Source organism: Bombina bombina, chromosome 4 (assembly GCF_027579735.1).
Source record: "Bombina bombina isolate aBomBom1 chromosome 4, aBomBom1.pri, whole genome shotgun sequence".
NCBI lineage: Eukaryota > Metazoa > Chordata > Amphibia > Anura > Bombinatoridae > Bombina > Bombina bombina.
In genome coordinates this window covers 517,939,180-517,954,179 of record NC_069502.1, presented here as the reverse complement: position 1 = coordinate 517,954,179, position 15,000 = coordinate 517,939,180, and the positions used below count along the sequence as shown (strand labels likewise).

At 40.4% G+C, this 15,000-nt stretch overlaps 1 protein-coding gene across 2 annotated transcripts in view; it reads right to left on the bottom strand.

Annotated features, from left to right (window-relative positions):
* RIMS1 (regulating synaptic membrane exocytosis 1) overlaps positions 1 to 15,000 on the bottom strand; it is an 831,266-nt gene that overhangs the window by 376,188 nt on the left and 440,078 nt on the right. For both annotated transcript variants that reach the window (XM_053710432.1, XM_053710433.1), the window contains one exon: positions 229 to 339. In XM_053710432.1, coding sequence (XP_053566407.1) covers positions 229 to 339 — 111 coding nt within the window. The remainder of the gene's footprint in view (positions 1 to 228; positions 340 to 15,000) is intronic.

The window sequence follows — 15,000 nt, the reverse complement described above, 5'->3', positions numbered from 1 at the left end:
TTTGGCATTTGAAAATGAAGGCTGAATTCCGTAATTTCGGCCCATGCCTACATTTAAACACTAACAGAAGAATGTTTGTTTTTAAAGTAAAGAATTAAGTTTCAAACACTCATAGTTCTGAATATATATATATATATATATATATATATATATATATATATATATATATATATATATATATATATATATATATACTGCTTACACCCAGGGAAAAAAAATCATTCTTACTTTCAATCCCAGAAGAGCTCCAGATTCTTTTGGCATGCTTGTTCTCTTGTTTAAAATAACCCGTCCAATTAAACGATCACCCTCCTTAGATGGCTGCCAGGTTACCGGATGCTGGGTTAGAACATCAAAGACAAAAACAAAATGTACTTTGTGCTGTTTACTTTACTTCAAGAAACTATAAAATTATACATTTTCATTTGAACAAAACTTATCATGCTGTTCACACTACAGCTTTGCTAATATGATTCTACCTAGCAGACAAAGCTTGGACATATTTTTATCAACAATTTGTAAACTTAGTTGAGTTAGTAAAGCAAAATATTCTTAAAAACAACTAGTATTAACCCCTTGAGCCAAATGGATGTAGGTACTACGTCACACATAACTTTGTCCAGCATACTGTCCTGCCAGGGGCAGAAAGAATGCCTTCATATAGTAAGGGAGCACTGATCATGCTTCTGTACCATATGAAGGCAGATCATTGATACAGGAAGTATCACTGTCTGTATCGGGTGCGGTGGTGCAGTGGGTGGTTTGGAAGGAAAGGGGAGAAACAAGAGGGTGGCCCATCACCAGAGGAGAGCGGGAGAGAAAGAATAGGGAGGGTTCCCTACGCTATGGGAAAAATATTAGGAGAAATGGGTCCTTACACTGAGGCAAATTAATTAATGAGAGTGCATGGAATCTACCAAACTGTGCCTAGATCAATACCTTAGGTTTTCTACTAAACAAAAATATATATAATTTTGAAAAGTAAATAAAAACAAACAAGCAAGGTTTTCTGTTTCAATGGGGTGATAGCAAAAATGCTAAAAATTCTCCAGTATTTTGGGCAAGCTTTTCTATGAAATTCCGAGTAGTGAAGGGGTTTAAGGACCATTAAATACAGTACAAATTCAAAATAAAAACATAAATTATGCTTACCTGATAATTTCCTTTTCTTCTGATGGAAAGAATCCATAGCTGCATTCATTACTTTTGGGAAATAAGAACCTGGCCACCAGGAGGAGGCAAAGACAACCCAGCCAAAGGCTTAAATACTCCTCCCACTCCCCTCATCCCCCAGTCATTCTGTCGAGGAACAAGGAACAGTAGAAGAAATAACAGGGTCAAAAGGCGCCAAAAGAATATAAGGACGCCCCACATAAAATTATGGGTGGGGAGCTGTGGACTCTTTCCATCAGAAGAAAAGGAAATTATCAGGTAAGCATATTTTATGTTTTTCTTCTTAAATGGAAAGAGTCCACAGTTGCATTCATTACTTTTGGGAAAACAATACCCAAGCTAAAGAGGACACTGAATGCCAAGACAGGAGGGTACAATAGGCGGCCCATACTGAGGGCACCAGGCCTGAACCTCTACCCAATAAAAAACCCAGCTTTGTCCAAAGCCGAGAAAATATTAAGAGGAAAAGCCCCAATGACACTGACTCGCAGTTAATCCAGAAGCCAAACAAGAGACCACAAACGAACTCGACTGAGCCAACAGTCCTCCAGGAGACACTGTTGCCCAACAAATGGTCCCCCACCGCTCATCTCCACAAATTAAGGAGACATCAGCCAAAACCCCCAAGGGAACAAGGCAAAGGATAACAAAGGAAACCGAAAGGTCCCCTAATACAAAAAAAGAACACCTCCAAGAGTGAGCCCAGCTTACAGAGACCCAAAGGGACCCAAACAGGGAAAGGAGGCCACGCCTATACCAAGCGAAACCCGGGATAACACCGGGCACAGAGACAGAATCAACGTCTCTCCAACATCCTGCAAGCACGGAATGCAACTGAAAAAGCAGTCCTCCCAGTGTCTGACCATAGAATACCAAAGTATTTGGATGGCACTTGCAAGGAAGAAGAAGCAGTCAAGCAAGAAACACACCGCAAAAGCAACCCCCAGAAAGAGGGCATGCTCCAGGCAACCTAAGTTGCCGGACCTACACGCAGGTCCCTAAAAAGGGAACACACAACCTCAATCGAGGCCCCCTGAGAAGTAGAGTATACCCTCAGAATCCGAAGGAAGAGTAAACCCTCTTATAATCAATGGAGAAAGTTGAAAGGAAAATCTATACCCTAACAGACTAAGCTAACAGGATAGACTCCACCAAGCTCACAAATCCAGAGATGACTGCGACCCCAACGCAGTGCCTTAGACCACTCGGCCACACCCAGCTGGACCAACCCAGCCTCAGGGATCCAAGACAGGGGAACAAAAGAATCCTGAAACAGGTACAGGAACGAACCAACCCCACAGAGAACAAGTACAACCCGACTCTGAAACCAGACAACAAGGCCATAGACCTAAGGATCTATCAAATAACAGCCCAACAAGTCTGCTTGAAGCCAGCAAGACCCCAGGAGGAACATCCCACCTTTCCGCCTCTCATCCAGGAGAAGCCCCAAGCAAGGACTCTGTCTCCATAGGGAGGAGAATATCCCCTAAAGAAAAGGGATGATGCTGTAAGGGCAACAACTGTCCTCAAGGTCCGAAGTCACCGGCTAATGGGAAGAGAAATTCCCAACACAGATATCCTAGAAAAGGACACCCCTACAAGTAGCTTGCCAAGCAGAGGCACAGCCAACCCATTCGCCTGCAGAGCAGGGAATCCATGGGAATACTGGCAAGCTGACCAGGGGAATGCAACTCTAAGGTGCACCAGAAATTGGATATCCAATGCCAGCAGCTGGGTATGAACCGACCACCAATGAGGCTCAAGCCACATGGCTAACCACCAGATGACATGGGCTACTCTGTGGCAAAGAGTAAAAAATAAACCGAAAACCTGGCCAACCATGATCAGCTTAGGTAGATGGAGCAAGGGCATAGACCAAGTTCCCACTACTGTGGAAGACCCCAACCAGCCCTGAGATCCAATATTCCAAAACCACCCAAGACTGGATCAGGCAAAAGGCCAAGTGAAGCTTCAGCAACCGGAAGTCTCAGGGAGAAAAACAGGTTGGGCACCTAATAGTTAAGGCAAACCTTACCCTAGAACTAAACACCCCAACTGGCCAAAAAGCCAGACACAAGGGTATGGATGCATATCCTGAGAATCCGGATAGTGAGAAGAATTTGAAAGCCCCGACCAAAGGAAGGAACCACCCCTAGCTAAAGTCCAACCCTCCAAGGAGCAAGGCTAGAAGTCGTATGAAGATACTTCTCAGAGCCTCAGGACAACCAAAAGATACCTTGAGGTAAAAAAAATCCTACTAGCAGGACTAATCTCCCTATCACCTCTGCACAAGCAGAGGACACAAAGAAGAGAAAGGCACTAAGCCTACCCAGCTCCAGAAAACCCTGAGCTAAACAAAGTCCACGCAGGGAACAACCATCCCCCGGAAACACAGATCCCTAAAAAGAGACCCACTCACCCGGAGACAATGGAAGAAGACCCAAAGGTCTCTTATAACTCAGACAGACAGTACACATCAAAGAGTAAGATCTGCATCTAGATACACTATAAACAGCTTATGCGTACACCTGCAAGGTGTCAAGAGCTGCAACTGGTTTCAAACTGCAAACCTTCAGCATGCTAGACAGCTATCCTGAGCTGTTGGATCAAGCCCAAAAGGACAAATCTAGAGCCTAAAAATGAAGGCCAAACCCTCAATTGTGGTAAGGGGCAATAAGCCCTGCAACCCTCCACCATATGGGGAAGGAAAACTCTACGTTCTGATGAAATCAGATGTCAGACAGAGTGATGCAGCGGAAAAACTCCCCTGCCCGGCCATCTATGACTGAAGGCTATAAGGACTGAAACAATCCTTCCCACCTCACGGACCCACAGGTCCTCTCGAATGCTTGGTTGAACATGAAAAATAATGATAACCTGAGCACTCGGCGCTTCTACCGAACCAGCCGAGTAGAACAGTACCCCGTGTATGAACAGCCGCAAGCCCAAACAAACCTGACAGGACCAGCCTGCACCTAGGGTCCTAACCGGCAAGCTGCATAAATTCTCCCTCATAGGGGAAAAAACAGAAAAAGACATCTTTAACATAGGACTAACATGTCCAAAACAACTTCCGAAGAAGTAACAAAGATTATCAATCCCAGAAGGTTTCCGAAGGAAACAAAAAACAAATAAAAGTCATCCCATTGGATATAAATAAAATATAAGGCAACCCAGAGGTTAACACCCAAAAAGACACAAGCCTACCCGCAGGACCAGCCAAACCCAAACGGAGCCCTATTTTACAAAACTGGGGAAGATCTCAAACAATGACAATCAGGAGATTACTTCATCCCCACATGTCTAATGATGTGCACCATTCGAAGGATGAGACTGAAAATCTCCGTATCTGGTAATGACAGGGTCATTCAATAACTGAAAAACATGTCTTAGCAACATGCGAAGCGCGCAATCCTGTAACGAAAGGCACAACACTCAGGGACAGATATACCCCCGGGGAACTGTAGAGGCCCTTCCCAAGGTGAAAGGCCCGGGACAATAGGGCACAATCACATTCTTAAATAAATGCCTGGTCTCTGCAGATGAACAATCGCCAACATTATGTGGAAGCGAAAATGCGCTGCAACCTCCTGGGGAAACACGCCACCCTGCATAGAGGAACCATAAACTGGGTTACCCGCATTTGCAGAAGTATGATTTGGTAGGGAACTCTCCTCTCAGGACAGGACCCCCAGAGGCGGATGGCACAGCAGTCCCATGATTCCCCGAGCCCGAGGAACCAGGCACTCTGAAATGGCACACGGAACAAAACTGGTTGACAGGAGTCAATGAGGCCACTCCGGATTCATCACCGGACACAGAATCTGAAATCAAAATAGTCTCAGTATCAGAATCCTCCGTAACTGAACCTGAAATTAACACAGTCTCAGCATCAGAATCCTCCATGACTGGATAGAGGATATTTAAATATGGACTAAAGCAGTAAAAACAATAACCGCACCTGACACCCCCAATGGCTGGGGCACTCACCACCTCCTATGACCAGACACCTGCGGACTACAAAATGTCCTTCTCTATGTGGTCGGGAATGCGGAAATGGAAAAACGAAACGGAGGCACCCCCGAACACAAGGTGAACCGTAGAGTCCAAAAAAAAGTGCGCCCAAAGAAAAAAAACGGCGTCACTTCCTAAGGCCTCAATGTTCCAACCACGAGCCCAATGAATATCACACATAAGCAGGTTGAATCACATAACAAACATGATTATAAACCCCCCTGTTCAATAACCCCCCTCAGGAGATATTAACCCTCAATTCCAAGATACTAAAAGAGACTCACTGAGACCCTTATGTTTAGACCCGCAAGGTGATAGCCTCTCAGGAAACATTCACATTACTGTACATTGACGAATAAAGTAAAATTAAATGATCTTACCGGAATCTACGCCGTGGAACAGGAACACGGCCCTTCAAGTGTGAAGGATAGCAGCCTCGCCTCCGCCATGGACTTGATAGAAGAAAGCAGGCAGCAAAGCAAAGTTCGACAATGCTGATTGCTTGAGGAGCTGTTAATATGAGTCGGGATGGTTTCACAGAAAGAAACTCCCTGCATCTCTGGACTCTAACTTTCATCCAAGCCCTCTCTGAGAGACTGACAGGACTACTTAAAACTCCTGTCCCATGCCGAAGAGTACTACCCTCCATAAGAAACAAAAATTAAACATTCTGACACTTCTCTGCCATCCTCCTGGGACGAAAGGCAAAGAATGACTGGGGGATGAGGGGAACTGCTTGTGCAATAATAAATGCCGACAGCATATGCTGAGCGGATCATGTCGGACAGACCGATGATATATCGGCCCCATAGTTTAGATTATTTTAATTGACCACTACTGCAGTATAATCTCATAATAGAATACATTGCTAAAATTACTTAAAGTATTTTCTTGTGCCATGCAAAAATATGACACTGATTAATTAAAGGGATAATAAACACTAAGGGCCAGATTACAAGCAGTGGCTAAATATCGCTTTCATGAAATGTGCACTGGTATTACAAGTTGTCAGCAATGCGAACACAAGCTTGCGATTGCATTTCTGGGAAGCATTGAGCTCAAGATAGTGCGCTTCTATAGGCTCCAATGGGAGCATCGTTCTAATGCTTTCAGAGACGGCATCAGAACCTAAGCGCAGCAAAGGGGGTAAGTAGCACAGCGATGACAGCAAATATATATATATACACATATTAACACATACATATATATGTATATACGCATATATATTTACTGGAAACACACAGTTCTCATAGACTGCAATGTAAAGGCACTTTTTCACTCCACCAACTTTACTCCCAAAATACTGCCTATTGCAGTTATTTTATTAAAAAATAAAGATGCTGCTATCTTTATTTTGCAATAAAATACACTAGACAGTATTTTTGAGACATTAGGAGCAATTTTATAAGTGCTAATTTCTATTGCAAACTAGCGGTAGCAATAACAAGCCACTTGTAATGGCTGATTAATTATCGCGCGTCTGCAAACAGGAAAATGTGCCCGTTTGCGGGCGCATGATAATTAAGCGCTTTTAGATAAAATTATGTATTAAAAGCAAAGATTAGCCTAAGAATAATGTGTCGATTTGTTTTTCAATTAATATAAATATGAAAAAGAAACGGGCTAGATTACAAGTGGAGCACTAAATATTGCTCGTGTGTAAGCGATATTAGCACTCCACTTTGTAATACTAGCACACAATAATGTGCTCTAGTATTACAAGTAAATTGCAATGTGTAAGTGAGCGGTTGTTCACATTGCTAGGAAGCATTGAACTCATGAGGGCGCGCTTCCATAAGCTCCTATGGGAGCCTCGTTCTGATGCTTTCAGAGAAGGGGGTTAAGCAGCGCAGCGATGGGCAGCATTTTATAAATATAATATGTATATGAATATATATTTATTTGTTAATAAGTCTATACACACATAGTATTTACTAACTACCTAGTTAAAATAAATACAAATTTACCTGTAAAATAAAACCTAACCTGTCTTACACTAACACCTAACATTACACTACAATTAAATAAATTACATTAATTAACTACAATTAACTAAATTACAAAAAAATCACAAAATTACACAAAATAAAAAAGAAATTATCAAATATTTAAACTAATTACACCCAATCTAATAGCCCTATCAAACTAAAAAAGCATCCCCACAAAATAAAAAAACCCTAGCCTACACTAAACTACCAATATCCCTTAAAAGGGCCTTTTGCGGGGCATTGCCCCAAATAAATTAGCTCTTTTACCTGTAAAAAAAAATACAAACAACCCCCCAACAGTAAAACCCACCACCCACACAACTAAACCCCCCAAATAAAAAACCTACCTAAAAAAACCTAAGCTCCCCATTGTCCTGAAAAGGGCATTTGGAAGGGCATTGCCCTTAAAAGGGCATTTAGCCCTTTTTCTTTGCCCAAACCCCTAATCTAAAAATAAAACCCACCCAATAAACCCTTAATAAAACCTAACACTAACCCCCGAAGATCCACTTACAGTTTTTGAAGACCGGACATCCATCCTCATCAAGCGGGCAGAAGTCCTCAACGAAGCCGGGAGAAGTCTTCATCCAAGCGGAAAGAAGTCATCCTCCAGGCGGGCAGAAGTCATCATCCAGACGGCATCTTCTATCTTCATCCTTCCGACGTGGAGTGGCTCCATCTTCAAGACACCCGGCACAGAGCATCCTCTTCATACGGTCCCAGCCATACACAGAAGGTTGATTAGAACAGCCAATAGAATGCAAGCTCAATCCTATTGGCTGATTGCATCAGTCAATATGATTTTTTCTTCTATCAGCCAATCGGAATTCAAGGGACACCATCTTGGATGATGTCATGTAAAGGAACCTTCAGTGTACAGCTGGGACCGTATGAAGAGGATGCTCCGCGCCGGATGTCTTGAAGATGGAGCCGCTCCGCGTTGGAAGGATGAAGATAGAAGATGCCGTCTGGATGAAGACTTCTGTCTGCCTGGAGGACGACTTCTTGCCGCTTAGATGAAGACTTCTCCCGGCTTCATTGAGGACTTCTGCCCGCTTGGATGAAGACTTCTCCCGGCTTAATGAGGATGGATGTCCGGTCTTCAAAAACTGTAAGTGGATCTTCGGGGGTTAGTGTTAGGTTTTATGACGGGTTTATTGTCTGGGTTTTATTTTTAGATTAGGGGTTTGGGCAAAGAAAAAGCGCTAAATGCCCTTTTAAGAGCAATGCCCATCCAAATGCTCTTTTCCGGGCAGTGGGGAGCTTAGTTTTTTTAGATAGGATTTTATTTGGGGGGTTTGGTTGTGTGGGTGGTGGGTTTTACTGTTGGGGGTTGTTTGTATTTTTTTAACAGGTAAAAGAGATGATTTCTTTGGGGCAATGCCCCGCAAAAGGCCCTTTTAAGGGCTATTGGCAGTTTAGTTTAGGCTATGGTTTTTTTATTTGAGGGATCTTTTTTTTATTTTGATAGGGCTATTAGATTAGGTGTAATTAGTTTAAATAGTTGATAATTTCTTTTTTTATTTTGTGTAATTTAGTGTTTATTTTTTTGTAATTTAGTTAATTGTATTTAATTAATGTAATTTATTTAATTGTAGTGTAATGTTAGGTGTTAGTGTAAGACAGATTTGATTTTATTTTACAGGTAGATTTGTATTTATTTTAACTAGATAGTTAGTAAAGAGCTAATACCTACTTACTAACTAGTCTACCTAGTTAAAATAAATACAAACTTAGCTGTGAAATAAAAATAAAACCTAAGATAGCTACAATGTAACTATTAGTTATATTGTAACTAGCTTAGGGTTTATTTTATAGGTAAGTATTTAGTTTTAAATAGAAATTATTTAGTTAATGATAGTAATCTTTATTTAGATTTATTTTAATTATATTAAAGTTAGGGGTGTTAAGGTTAGACTTAGGGTTAGGTTTAGGGGTTAATAACTAGTATAGTGGCAGCGGTGACGTTGGGGGTGGCAGATCAGGGGTTAATAATATTTAACTAGTGTTTGCGGTGCGGGAGTGCGGTGGTTTAGGGGTTAATATGTTTATTATAGTGGTGGCGATGGCCGGAGCGGCAGATTAGGGTTTAATATTTTTATTATAGTGTTTGCAATGTGGGAGGGCCTCGGTTTAGGGGTTAATATGTAGTTTATGGGTGTTAGTGTACTTTGTAACACTTTAGTTATGAATTTTATGCTACAGCTTTGTAACGTAAAACCCATAACTACTGAATTTAGATCTTGTCATTTTAGGCTGTACCGCTCACTTTTTGGCCTCTTAGGCAAAACTCGTAATACCGGCGCTATGGAAGTCTCATTGAAAAAGGACTTTTTGAAAGGTATAGTAGTTATGTTGCTTTACGGACAAAAAAGTGAGCGGTACAGCCATTCTGACAAGACTCGTAATAGCAGCGGTAGTGAAAAAGCAGCGTTATGAGGCTTTTTCACTCATAACGCAAAACTCGTAATTTAGCCATTTATTAGGTACTTTATGATGTGGGGGTTGGCGGATTAGGGGTTAATAAATTTTATTACTTATTGCGGTGGGGTGATGGCGGTTTAGAGGCTGATATTGTGCATGCGTTAGATGTTTGTTAAGGCTTCCAGGGAGTTACGGTACTTTCATAGTCAGCGCAAGGCTTGCTGCGTCTGCCATTGTGTGTCGAGGTGAATATGGAGTAAAATTTCTCCATTCTTGGAGCATAAGTCCTTGCGCTGAATATGTGATACCGACTGCTGACGCAGGTTCTATGTTAGTTTATGGGAGTAAAAACTGCGGCTGATGGGCAAAATATACGTGCCGCACTTGTGTGCGGCACTGTATATATGATCACTAGATTCTGCAAAAAAATTGGCGACTCAGGCTTTTGCGCCCGATGCTGCATATGTAATCTCGCCCCTAGTCAGTACTGTGAGGTCCCTCAAAGAATTTTAAAAATGTATATTTTAGCTTGAGAGCTGTTTATCAAGTTATGCAGAATTCTGGATGTGAAGGAAAGACGCATACATAATAATACAATGCTAAAAAAGCAAAACAAAGATTTTGTGAGATTTCTTTTTATATCAGTGAATTTGTGATCTTTCGGACATTGAGCGAGATTACAAGTGTCGCTGTAAATTATTTTTTAGCTCCCCTGCAATTACCGCAAAAAGTATGCTTTAACGCAGGAGGGTTATCGCATGTATTACAAGTTGAAAGAAAATAATTTGTGCACGAGTGAAACCTGACACTGCACTAGACCTACAGCACTAAACCTAAAGGTAGTTATGAATATTTTAAATTACAGGAATATATATTTAAAAAATACAAAGAACATTTTACATTAAATATGCACTAAAAACATTACAAATTATTAAAATTGATTACAAATTATTTTTCAAATTTTGAGGTATTTGAGTAGAAAGGGCTCTAAAATGTACATATATGTGTATATCTGTATAAATGTAAATACATATGTATATATGTGTTTTGTGTATGTTTATACATATATAGATAAACATGTATATACTCATTTATACACACACACACAAAAACTTGTAATATGTGAGCAAGTTAGCGTGGTTGCAATATAGCGCGCCTCTTGTAATTTAGCCCCTTGTGTTTGAGCTTGAAAGATAGTGCTCTTGTTCACTGTTCAGGTGTAGCACAGCAACCTCCTGTACCTCTAAATTGACAAGCTCATTTTAAGCATTTTAAACAAACCCATATTCATCCTACACCATGTCAGAACCAGTAGTCCCTTTAGAATTACTAATATCAGCAACTCAAATATTAAACCTCTAGTGCTTGTTTATATATATATTAGATAGACACACATCTGCACAGTTATTTATGTTGGGAGGAATGTGAATAATTCAAATAATTTACTTTTTTAACAAAATGTTTATTAACACTATGAATATGTGATATGATTTTAAATTTCCACAGTTATACATCATACTTCCTGTAGAGGACTTAAAATGTGTGACCTTGTTGACATTGTATAAATTTAAATATTTAAACATTTTTATTATAGTGTTTGCAATGCGGGAGGGCCTCGGTTTAGGGGTTAATATGTAGTTTATGGGTGTTAGTGTACTTTGTAACACTTTAGTTATGAATTTTATGCTACAGCTTTGTAACGTAAAACCCATAACTACTGAGTTTAGATCTTGTCATTTTAGGCTGTACCGCTCACTTTTTGGCCTCTTAGGCAAAACTCGTAATACCGGCGCTATGGAAGTCTCATTGAAAAAGGACTTTTTGAAAGGTATAGTAGTTATGTTGCTTTACGGACAAAAAAGTGAGCGGTACAGCCATTCTGACAAGACTCGTAATAGCAGCGGTAGTGAAAAAGCAGCGTTATGAGGCTTTTTCACTCATAACGCAAAACTCGTAATTTAGCCATTTATTAGGTACTTTATGATGTGGGGGTTGGCGGATTAGGGGTTAATAAATTTTATTACTTATTGCGGTGGGGTGATGGCGGTTTAGAGGCTGATATTGTGCATGCGTTAGATGTTTGTTAAGGCTTCCAGGGAGTTACGGTACTTTCATAGTCAGCGCAAGGCTTGCTGCGTCTGCCTATGTGTGTCGAGGTGAATATGGAGTAAAATTTCTCCATTCTTGGAGCGTAAGTCCTTGCGCTGAATATGTGATACCGACTGCTGACGCAGGTTCTATGTTAGTTTATGGGAGTAAAAACTGCGGCTGATGGGCAAAATATACGTGCCGCACTTGTGTGCGGCACTGTATATATGATCACTAGATTCTGCAAAAAAATTGTCGACTCAGGCTTTTGCGCCCGATGCTGCATATGTAATCTCGCCCCTAGTCAGTACTGTGAGGTCCCTCAAAGAATTTTAAAAATGTATATTTTAGCTTGAGAGCTGTTTATCAAGTTATGCAGAATTCTGGATGTGAAGGAAAGACGCATACATAATAATACAGGTGGCCCTCATTTTACAACGGTTCAATTTACACCGTTTCAGAATAACAACCTTTTTTTCCAGTCATGTGACTGCTATTGAAAAGCATTGAGAAGCAGTGCATTTATTAAAATAGCCAGTAGGTGGAGCTGTCCGCTTGTGTTGCAGCAAAGCCAAGCAAGCTAAAATTAATCAGTTTAACCAGACCTGAGCTATCAAGCAGATTTCAATGGAACAAGATCTTCCTGTCTATAACTCAGTCCAGATTGGAATGCATAGAAAGAACTGTTAGCAGAAAAATGCAAGTGAAGTCTGTGTTGTGTGATTATTTTATTAGGTTTATAATGCTGTTTAGCAAATGTTTTTGTTCATTTAACTTAGTTTAATTATATATTCTGTGTTGTGTGATTATTTTATTAGGTTTATAATGCTGTCTAGCATTTAAAGTCTTCATTTCAAAGCTTTAAAAATAATGTATTAGGTGTTACTTATGACAATTTTGAGAGGGGCCTGGAACCTATCTCCCTCAATTCCCATTGACTTACATTATAAACTGGGTTTCAATTTACAACGGTTTCGATTTACAACCATTCCTTCTGGAACCTAACCCCGGCGTAAACTGAGGGCTACCTGTACAATGCTAAAAAAGCAAAACAAAGATTTTGTGAGATTTCTTTTTATACCAGTGAATTTGTGATCTTTCGGACATTGAGCGAGATTACAAGTGTCGCTGTAAATTATTTTTTAGCTCCCCTGCAATTACCGCAAATGCTTTAACGCAGGAGGGTTATCGCATGTATTACAAGTTGAAAGAAAATAATTTGTGCACGAGTGAAACCTGACACTGCACTAGACCTACAGCACTAAACCTAAAGGTAGTTATGACTATTTTAAATTACAGGAATATATATTTAAAAAATACAAAGAACATTTGACATTAAATATGCACTAAAAACATTACAAATTATTAAAATTGATTACAAATTATTTTTCAAATTTTGAGGTATTTGAGTGGAAAGGGCTCTAAAATGTACATATATGTGTACAGGGAGTGCAGAATTATTAGGCAAATGAGTATTTTGACCACATCATCCTCTTTATGCATGTTGTCTTACTCCAAGCTGTATAGGCTCGAAAGCCTACTACCAATTAAGCATATTAGGGGATGTGCATCTCTGTAATGAGAAGGGGTGTGGTCTAATGACATCAACAACCTATATCAGGTGTGCATAATTATTAGGCAACTTCCTTTCCTTTGGCAAAATGGGTCAAAAGAAGGACTTGACAGGCTCAGAAAAGTCAAAAATAGTGAGATATCTTGCGGAGGGATGCAGCACTCTTAAAATTGCAAAGCTTCTGAAGCGTGATCATCGAACAATCAAGCGTTTCATTCAAAATAGTCAACAGGGTCGCAAGAAGCGTGTGGAAAAACCAAGGTGCAAAATAACTGCCCATGAACTGAGAAAAGTCAAGCGTGCAGCTGCCAAGATGCCACTTGCCACCAGTTTGGCCATATTTCAGAGCTGCAACATCATTGGAGTGCCCAAAAGCACAAGGTGTGCAATACTCAGAGACATGGCCAAGGTAAGAAAGGCTGAAAGACGACCACCACTGAACAAGACACACAAGCTGAAACGTCAAGACTGGGCCAAGAAATATCTCAAGACTGATTTTTCTAAGGTTTTATGGACTGATGAAATGAGAGTGAGCCTTGATGGGCCAGATGGATGGGCTGGCTGGATTGGTAAAGGGCAGAGAGCTCCAGTCCGACTCAGACGCCAGCAAGGTGGAGGTGGAGTACTGGTTTGGGCTGGTATCATCAAAGATGAGCTTGTGGGGCCTTTTCGGGTTGAGGATGGAGTCAAGCTCAACTCCCAGTCCTACTGCCAGTTTCTGGAAGACACCTTCTTCAAGCAGTGGTACAGGAAGAAGTCTGCATCCTTCAAGAAAAACATGATTTTCATGCAGGACAATGCTCCATCACACGCGTCCAAGTACTCCACAGCGTGGCTGGCAAGAAAGGGTATAAAAGAAGAAAATCTAATGACATGGCCTCCTTGTTCACCTGATCTGAACCCCATTGAGAACATGTGGTCCATCTTTAAATGTGAGATTTACAAGGAGGGAAAACAGTACACCTCTCTGAACAGTGTCTGGGAGGCTGTGGTTGCTGCTGCACGCAATGTTGATGGTGAACAGATCAAAACACTGACAGAATCCATGGATGGCAGGCTTTTGAGTGTCCTTGCAAAGAAAGGTGGCTATATTGGTCACTGATTTGTTTTTGTTTTGTTTTTGAATGTCAGAAATGTATATTTGTGAATGTTGAGATGTTATATTGGTTTCACTGGTAAAAATAAATAATTGAAATGGGTATATATTTGTTTTTTGTTAAGTTGCCTAATAATTATGCACAGTAATAGTCACCTGCACACACAGATATCCCCCTAAAATAGCTATAACTAAAAACAAACTAAAAACTACTTCCAAAACTATTCAGCTTTGATATTAATGAGTTTTTTGGGTTCATTGAGAACATGGTTGTTGTTCAATAATAAAATTAATCCTCAAAAATACAACTTGCCTAATAATTCTGCACTCCCTGTATATCTGTATATATGTAAATACATATTTATATATGTGTTTTGTGTATGTTCATACATATATAGATAAACATGTATATACTCATTTATACACACACACACAAAAACTTGTAATATGTGAGCAAGTTAGCGTGGTTGCAATATAGCGCGCCTCTTGTAATTTAGCCCCTTGTGTTTGAGCTTGAAAGATAGTGCTCTTGTTCACTGTTCAGGTGTAGCACAGCAACCTCCTGTACCTCTAAATTGACAAGCTCATTTTAAGCATTTTAAACAAACCCATATTCATCCTACACCATGTCAGAACAAGTGGTC